This window comes from Ochlerotatus camptorhynchus, unplaced genomic scaffold (genome assembly GCF_037179485.1).
Source record: "Ochlerotatus camptorhynchus isolate MF236.1 unplaced genomic scaffold, CSIRO-AGI_Acam_v1.1 ptg001471l, whole genome shotgun sequence".
Taxonomy (NCBI): Eukaryota; Metazoa; Arthropoda; class Insecta; order Diptera; family Culicidae; genus Ochlerotatus; species Ochlerotatus camptorhynchus.
The window spans coordinates 987-10,604 of NW_027041728.1; the positions used below are offsets into that span (position 1 = coordinate 987).

General features: G+C 36.8%; 2 protein-coding genes across 2 annotated transcripts; one reads left to right on the forward strand and one right to left on the reverse strand.

Annotated features, from left to right (window-relative positions):
- Positions 1 to 220: 220 nt before the first annotated feature.
- LOC135717096 (cytoskeleton protein RodZ-like) lies at positions 221 to 1,138 on the reverse strand. Its single transcript, XM_065239065.1, has 2 exons — positions 741 to 1,138; positions 221 to 571 (listed from the first exon to the last, which is right to left on the reverse strand). Exons 1-2 carry the CDS (start codon positions 867 to 869, stop codon positions 236 to 238), a joined length of 465 nt encoding a protein of 154 aa, XP_065095137.1. The 5' UTR covers positions 870 to 1,138; the 3' UTR covers positions 221 to 235.
- A 247-nt stretch (positions 1,139 to 1,385) lies between these two features.
- LOC135717095 (uncharacterized) lies at positions 1,386 to 6,372 on the forward strand. The gene is made up of 6 exons (XM_065239063.1): positions 1,386 to 1,419; positions 2,157 to 2,255; positions 3,395 to 3,522; positions 3,883 to 4,179; positions 4,789 to 4,972; positions 5,453 to 6,372. Exons 1-6 carry the CDS (start codon positions 1,386 to 1,388, stop codon positions 5,695 to 5,697), a joined length of 987 nt encoding a protein of 328 aa, XP_065095135.1. The 3' UTR covers positions 5,698 to 6,372.
- Positions 6,373 to 9,618: the final 3,246 nt, after the last annotated feature.

Here is a 9,618-nt window from a genome sequence, read left to right on the forward strand (position 1 = left end):
AATTAGTGGTGCAAGTTGCATGCAAGCTGATCTCCAAACAAGTGAATCGATAAACGCTCAAATATCGCCACCTCTTATGGTGATGGAAATTCAGGATTAATTCCTCCTTTCGTTACGTTTTTCCTAATACTGTATGCACTGCCGGTGGATGCATAAGTGTCTTATATTCTCTGCAACTTCCATATAACGTTAGGAAACATATTTCAAGAGAAATTACAATTGAATCCTAATTTCGTCATCGTTCAGTCGATGTGTGGTAAAAGAAAACACCCCAAGAAATTAGCACACCCAAACATCGTGACGATACCCGAAAGAAAGCAATGCGAGCGAATGCGACAAAAGATAAAAAAAAGACGATGTTAGTACTTACGTCATCGAAATCGTCGTCCTTGCTTTTGATAGCAGCTGGTGCCGTGGCCTTTGAGGTTGTACTAGCTGCCGGTTGGGGCTTTGGTGCTGCTGCTGCTGCTGGTGTTGGGGCTGGGGCGGGGGCTGGTTCTGGTGCTGCAACTGGTGCACTCGGAGCTGGAGCAGTTTCCTCCTCCGCATCTTCCTGCAACAACTCCTCTAACTGAAAACACACAAAATGACCCATTCATTCCATTGCATAATCACGCACCAGTCTAGTAAAAAAAAATCTCAACACTGGAATCGATCGATTCAGTTCTTCATCGGTTAATCATGTTTTCAACTTCACGTCGAACAAAACCCTCCTAAATTTACGCTTTCACGATTCTCACCGTAGCCGTTTTGCGTTCCGGTGTGTCATCTTTGCTGTTGCTAGCCGATTCCATTCCGCTGTCCTTATCGGTTGAAATTTCGTCCTCGTCCACTTTATCCACCAGCACGACCTCGGGATCGGAATCCATTCACACAGAGCTTGCTGCGCCGCGTAGTTGGAAAGTTTAAAGCAGAAATTATAAACTCAAAGTTCAAAATGCACACTTCCGTTGCGAAGTTCCAAGAAAAATTCAGTGTTTTGCTGGCACCGAAAAGATTCTAGCCGGTTTCGTTCGGTTTACATTGAGGTTCCCACGGAAAAAAACACTTTTATCTCGAGATTTTCACCGCACTTCGCGACACGAAAAACACATGCATGCGACCGCGAACGCACAGAACAAGAGGATGGGTGAAAAAGGAAAAATCGATTGCTCGTGAACGTGACAGTTCTAGAAGTGACAGAACTCAGCTGACAGGAACAAAAACTAATCTCTACACGAGGAGATTTCTCGCGTCACTTTTCAAATCGACCAATGTATTGTCGTTCAAGTTGGACATCGGAAAATCCCACACACGACATTCGATTTTACCCTCGTTCTGTACGTTAATCATAACGTCGGACATAGTGCGCTGAATAGCGCATCATTGTGTGAATACAGCGCACTATGTCCGACGTTATGTTTAACGTACAGAACGAGAGTAAATTCAATTGGCGCGTGTGGGATTTTCCGGTTTTCTACTGAAACGATAATAACAAATGTAAACAAACCGAGTTAAGCGATACAAACTGTTGCTCTTCTATCATTGTATGTCATACAAAAACATCCATCCAAATTCACTTTCATTTATTTAAGATAATCATACACGGAACCAAATTTTGTGCATTTAAATCAAAAATATAAATGTTTGTTCTCTAAACATATAAATTATTCAAAGTAAATTGAAAAAATGTTTAAAACAAAAATAAATATGTTTGTATTAAATTAAAAAGCATGTTTACTTCAACAATATATAGTTCAATCATATTTGATTGTTTATTCAAAAATATCTATTGTCGTTCCAACGGATAATATTTTTGAATCAAAAATATACGTATTGACTTTTAACAACACTTTTGTCAGGAGTACTCGCGGTAATTTGTTGTGCTACACGCTAAGAACTACAACCATAAATATGAGTAAAGTTTATCAATAGTTGGACAAACTGCACAAACTCATAATATAAGTGAACTACACGTTAACAAATATAAATAAATTTTAACTTTTTATTTATTAATTTTACTCATTTTCAGATAAATTTTACCAATAATTCTTAGCAAATTTGATCTACTTTTGAGGTTCAGTTCTACGAACTCAAAAATAAGTAAACCAACTCATAAATCCGAGTAAACGATTCTTAGTGTGTCCTGCCTTCTTCCTCTTGTTTACATTCGGCAGAAAAGTGCGTTAACTCCAGCCGCTCCAGATATTTTTCGGATCAAAAAACGGTCTGTATTAGTGGTAAATTAGAAGTTCAGGATCCGGAATCACATCACGGTAAGAAACAAATAGTTCTAGTTTGATAAAACGTCGAAAGAAAAACGAAAATGCGAAATGGATTCTGGATTCTGAATCTGATCCGGATCTTCCTTTTTCTTTCTACACTAAACGTAACAAGAGGCTGGTATAAGACAAAATGACATTTCACCGGTTTAATCTAACTGGAACATAGATGCAGATCTTTTTTTTCTCGCTATCCAAGGGTGAAAAATCACCCTTTACCGTGTGTGGAAAAATATCAACTTGCTCGACTACCATCAAGATGGATTCCTTCAAAAGATCCGTTTCAATGACCGATTGATCGCTGGCTGGGAAAACCGCATGTAACCGATTGCTTCATTAATACGGATCGGAATCCACCTTGATGGTATTCGAGCAAGTCAATATGCTTCCGCACACTTCAAGAGATGATCGTTCACCCTTGGATAGTGGAGAACCCGAGGGAGAACCTATGCTGTAGAAGGCAGGTAAATCAATTTCTGGTAAAAATGTGGTACTGTAGTACTCCCTTCCGTTAGGCTAATGTAAAATTTCATTAGGGTAGATTAAGCAAGGATCCTGTGAAGGATTTACTGATCTTATCACCTAGTTCCAGCAATGTATTCATGCATTCCTATATCGTGTTGCCAATGCTGTGCGGTGAGCGGTTACTGGGAATTATGTTTTAGAAACGTTTTACTCCTGCTTTTTTGTTAATTAACTTTTCTGAATTCGTAACAATATCGCAGATGGATTTCAAAGACGAAGTCGAGGAAGTCACTTATGAAACGCTCGAAGGTGAAAACGCAGAAGTTGTTGATCTGCTGCTTACATTTGGATTGTCAGATCATAGTATTTCCTCGTTCTTGGGTACTCTTATTTTTTATTGTTGTAGTTTATTAGTCTTACGCAACGTTCTGGAGAGGTAAAACATGTTTTAAAGCTATCTAGATGAAATTTTTCTTGTTGATAGTTATAGAAACAAGTTATAACTCTGCTGTCTGAACAAGGCATTATGTCTTGTTCAGACTACAGAGTTCTAACAACATTTTATAATAATCATTGACTAGAAAAATGTCACCATGACACGCCTTATAACATGTTATATGTTTCCAGTTTGAACATAGCATTGTCATTAATATTTTCCACAATTCCAGAAAACGGATACACCGTGGAGCTGCTGAAGGGAATCGAGAGACGAGAGATCGAAGACTTGATTGGTCCTCCCCATCTAGCTGAACGGACAAAGCTTATGATTGGACTCAATAATTGGAGACAAGCACAGGTAAGCAAAGAATTTAGTTTTTCAGCGATCTTATGATCTTAAACCTGATCCTATTAAGGTGACACTCTGAGGAAGCCTTGGCGTGAAACTTCAAAAGCACAAATGTTAGCTTCCATAAAACACACAAACATGAAATTGCTACTCCTCAGTTTCTGCGCTTTAACGTTCGCTGCGTTCCATTTCGCTTTTATCCATTCCATGTGCTATATTACTTTTGAGCAATTTTTAGTTTGCACGGCGTGCATATTAGTGGGGTTTAAACTAAAAAGTGTTCAGTTTAAAAACGGTTAGATCACCGGGGATCCACGGTAAACCTTAAAAATAAATCTGTATAAAATAACAATCAAACACTATCCACAGGGTCTTCCTGCAGTATCAGCACCGCTGTCAGCTATCGAAAATTCGCACAAAACAGAAAGTTGGTTGGCAAAAATCAAACGTGAAGATTGTACTGCTAAATTTCTGATACAATCATCGACGAAAGGAAGGTTGATTATAGAAAGCTACCAGAATAGGCACGTGTTGACAAAAATTCAAAGAAAAGCAATAACGCATATTGTCGTTGACGAGTTTAAAGACGTTTTCGGAAAACTCACTCGGAACGAATTGAATCTTAGAGCAGCAGAGCTCAAACAACTGTTTCCTTCAGAGTCAGAGGTAAGTTTTGAATTACTAAAACCTGCTCTGGGAGTATTCATTTAGTACGTCGTGTGAACATGATAGAAAATTACCCAACCTCTTTTGCCATATTTTGCCTATACAGAGGAACCCCGCTAATCTGAACTACAATTCATTCATATTAACGGGGTTCATTCTTAATTTGAACTTCTAGTAACCCTATGATCATAAGAAAATCATGTTTCTGGTAGTCATGTTTGCAGTTTTGTTTTTATTCTAGGTTAGGCTAGGTTTGTTTTATTACGGAGGCTTTCAGCCTGGGGTTGGTTCGCCTCCGGTGTTTTTATTCTATGTTTCGTTTAACAATGTTCCATTTTGCTTAACTCCGTTCCATGAGATAATAAATGCTTGAACCATTTTTAGACGGGTTTAAATTAAAAAGTGTTCATATTAAAAACAGTCAGATTATCGGGGATCCGCGGTACTTTATACTTTTCTCGTCTCAGATTTCTAATCCTCCTTCCCCCTTTGAGCATGACGTACTTATTGAATGCCCCCTGCCATCTTAAGTGAGATCTTAAGAGACTTGAAAATATACAAACCCTAGTACAAACTCCTTGAAATCTGACTTTCTATCACGTTTCTCAGTATACCTGGTATCAGCCATCTGTGGAAATTAAAGGGAATAAAAAAATCAAATTGGGCAGGCTGGCACGAGGTTGCCTTCACGACAGGAACTCCAATTATAAACCCGAAAACCACAGTGAAAAAAAAATTCATCAACATACCCCGGAACAACCTCACGAAGAAGACCTTCTTTCCGAAGCAGCACGTAAGTTATAGTAATAATTTTCAAACCGAAAAAATTCAAAATAAGTCCTTAAGTTGATTGATCGTTTCCGTTCAAAGATTTTCTCTTTTGTTTAAAATGCTATTCGTTATAAAAACAAACTAAATATTATCTTCTCAAACTATGTGGTGAAAAAAAAAAAAAAAAAAAAAAATATATATATATATATATATATATATATATATAAAGGGTGATTCAAATATGATCCACTATTGAGGAGGGGGAAGGAATTTGTGATATAACGTGTAATAGGTACGTGAAAAAGTCAAGACACAAGGGGAAGGCAGGGGGCTAAAAAAATAAATCTTTTGGATATCATATTTCAATCGCCCCTATATATCTATATGCTTGCTATCCTGTTTTTTTTAGTCATGTTTCAGTAGACAATTTCACAATATCATAAAAGTCAGTTGATATTACCTTCATTAGGACCTAGCTGGAATTTCATTACATTTTTATCAGTTTCAGAGTACGAGCAAGTAAAAACCTGGATTCGTCATCATGAGGATGAGTGGACAACCGTGAAGGAAAAATGGGCTGCTACAAGCGCTTTTCGTCTACTCGAAATTTCGAAGCATAAAAATCGATCGTGTGAAGAAATTCTTGATGCCTTCCCAACGCTACGAAGACCAGATGGTTACCAGCTCATACAAATTGATTTCAAATCAAAGTTTCCAAGCAAGCACAATTTGCTCTACGAACGTTGAAACAACTTTCGAACAGGCATCAAATCCATTTTGAACACCGACATAACTGATCCTACAGCAAAATCCATTTTGACTCTTCTTGATGACAGCTCATTGAGTGAAGGTAAATCGACATTTTAAAACCAGTGCATTTCTGATTATATTTTTTTATATGAATTGTAGATTCCTGTGACTGGTTAACCACAAGCTTGCTCGCCTATTTATTGCCATGCCCTATGTTGACATCTCGGGAGCATAAGAAATGGAGGCCAACGTATATGGACGTGCGTGAAAGTTTTATACTATGGATTCAAGGATTGGAGGTTTTGGAAACTGAAATCAATAGATTAAACCAACGTTATATGCGTTGTGATCAAACCCAACATCCATTGATCATTGTAGTTGGTCCAGACATGAAACAGATGTCTGTGTTTTTGGTTTACTACGGAGGAATATACTACAGCTTGCCAACGTTCCAAAAAGCGCTTGATATATGTTACAAAACATTCAAGATTTATGAAATTTCCTTTCCTCGACCATCATCTGGTGTATGGAACCTGATAAACCACTGCATCTACGAATTCGAACCTGAAAGTGTTTGCAACGCTAAAGTTATTTCCATTGCCAATGCAATTTCCACCAGAGATTAAAATGATTCACTGTACGCATCAAGGATGCCTGTGGAACGCACCTTCCATCGACGGATATATTCATCACCTTTCACGTATGCACGAAACAATCAATGGTTATTCATGTATTTTTGAAAACTGCTATCAACGATTTTCATCATTAAAATCGCTAAGACATCATCTGAAAAATTGTCATGATGTCATTGAATCGGTAGAAATTACAAGAGAAAAAAATGTTCAGCCCAGCACAAGCAAAATAAAGCCATCCAACACAGACATTGACGATGACATAGATGAAAATGGCCTAAGTAGTAATAATAACAAAATAGATATCAATCCAGAAGAGAAAAAAATAATCGACAGCATTTTTGACGCTCAGAAAATACGAGAAGAGATAAACCGAATGAGTATGCTTTTTACACTGAATTGGTTAAGTAAAGATTCCATTTCAAGAAAAGCCGCATTTGACATCCGAAAGGATATTCAAAGTTACATTATAGAACCTATTAAAAAGACATTTGAAATGATGTGCAACGCAGGTATGCTGACAGAAACATGCAAGCAGATTGTTGACGAGCTGTTAAGTGGATTTGATGTTTTTTCTGAATATAAGTACATACAGCAATTGAAAACCAAAAACCTCTACCAGGATCCTTCTTTTTTCACAATCTGCGAAGAACTCAAACCGGCAGTTACAGACAATGAACAGCACATGGTATGTTATTTTTTTGTTATTTTGGTAGGCTACTTTTTAAACTATAGTCTGTACGGACATACTTATTTTTTTTGCCAATGCACCGCTGATCAGCTCAGCATTTATTTTTACTGAGATCTCACAAAATTTTTGTTTCTTAGCTGAGATCTCAACGAAATTCCCGTTTGTTAGCTGAATCTCGACAAGTTTTTCACTGAGCTCCACCAAATTAAAATGCCGAGCTACTCAGCGGTGCAATCTCGGTAAAAAGATCTAAGTGTGTCGCATTAAACCCCGTAAAAACTATAGCTAATATTACTTAATTTAGGCTGTCTTGCAATGAGTACTCATACGTAAAATTTTCACCAGTAATCCTAGGTATGACTTATGATATCAAAATATTCTATATTACGTGATATGATATTTCTGGTGAAAATGTGACGTATGAGTAATCATCGCTAGATAGCCTATATTACATGTTACCTATACTATACTATTATAATAATAGTAGCTATAAAGCTCCAACTCAGATTAACTTTTAATCCCGTCCCTATTTGGATGACCTGTAAAACGTTTTTTTTTTGGAGTCGTGGTCTTAAATCTGGTCTCGACATCAAAGCAGCTACCATCATAAATGAAGTTCAGATATTCTATATCCCCAGTGTTTCTAAATTTAATTCAAGCATAACAATGTATATGGTCCTAAGTAAAATTGATCGATTCTCTTCATCGAATTTCTCTTTGAATCACTACGGACGAGTTATTAACGAATGAGAGAGTAGATTAATGCCTTGTTTATAGTACGTTCAGACAGCAGAGTTATAACATGTTATAACGGTTGTCAAATAATTGCAACACAAACCACCATCAAGATAGCGCTATAACATGTTATAACTCTGTAGTTTGATCGCAGTATGAACGTGGTATAAGGGAAGTTGTCAATGTTACATAGGATATTATGCTTAGTTGTTCATGAATTGTTGTATATTAATTTAGAGGATTCTTGTTTAATTTTAGGTTGTCGATCAAATACAGGGAGTTCTCATGCCAACAAAATTCATGCTTCAAAAATATCTCGAAACGGATCATGTTCTTCAAGCAGTTCGTGACGGTCTACGGGTTTCATCTGATGGATCGTTTAGAACACTGATTGATGGTTCTGTATGGCAGTCTAGAACAGCTGCAATGACTGATAAACTGGTAATTCCCTTGAATATCTTCTTCGACGATTTTGTAACCGGTGATACATCGTCTCCACATGCGAGGTCCACGTCGATTTGCGGAATTTATATGAATATACCATGTCTGCCTCGCTATCTATCTGGAAAAATGTGTAATATACTGACAGTAGGATTTATTAAAACACAAGACAAAAAAGATTTTCGTAACGATCAGACATTAAAAAGGATTATCGAACAGCTTATTGCATTAGAGGTAAATGGACTAGAGATTAATTCGAAGGGTAGTATAATTAATGTATGCTTTGTTGTCGGATTTGTTGTAGGCGATAATTTGGGCATAAATGGTGTCCTTGACTACGTCGAATGCTTTAGAGCCAACCACTTTTGCAGAGTTTGCAAAAGAACTCGTATTCAGACAGAAACCGACTGCGAAGAATATCCCGACTATTTCAGAACAGAAGAGAACTATGAGAAAGATTTAAGTCTCAATGATGTAGCGAGAACAGGTATAAAAGCAAGAAGCGTTTTTAACCAAATTCCTTCATTTCATGCAGTAAACAATTTCTACTTTGATGTCATGCATGACGTGTTAGAGGGGGTTGCGCTGTATGACTTACAGCATTGTCTGTATTACTTTGTTTACATTAAAAAATACTTAACTGTTGTTGATTTAAATCACAGAAAAAATTTGTTTGTTTATGGTAATCTAAATTCGGATAACATCCCAGATGATTTCAGAGAGAACAATTTAAAAAATAAGCAACTTAAAATTACTGCTAGTGAATGTAAAAATTTTGTTACTTTTCTACCTCTCATACTAGGGCCGGTCATTCCTGAAAACGATGAAGTCTGGCTGTTTTTTTGTAGTTTTCTGAATATTTTACATATTGTTCTTTTAAATACTTTTTCATACGAGTTGGTAGATAAACTTCGGTCGTTAATCAAATTCCATCACAAGCAGTATATACATTTGTTCAAGGACACGCTTAAACCTAAGTTTCACAACCTAACACATTATCCTACAGCAATATTGAAGGGTGGGCCACTTCGGCCACATTGGGCTATGCGCTATGAGGCCAAGCATAAAGAATCGAAACAGTACAGCAAAATCAATCAGAATCGCAAAAATTTGTGCAATTCACTGTCAATTAAGGAAAATTTTAAATTCGCTTATCATCTAGTAAATAAGTCGTTTATCACTCCAAGAATTGATTTGAGTATTGCAACACATAAAACTGCAAAATTTGAACTTGAACAAGAAAAGTTTATCAAATGTAATGCGTGCTTAGTACAAAAAGAATGTGTAACGTTTTTGTCGTGTTTCGAGAAACAAGGTGCAATCTATAAGAAAGGAACTGTATTCTACTTGCAAGCAGGGATGTTCCTTAATGTTTATCAAATCGAAGAAATATTTTTAGGAGATCATGAGGAATTATTA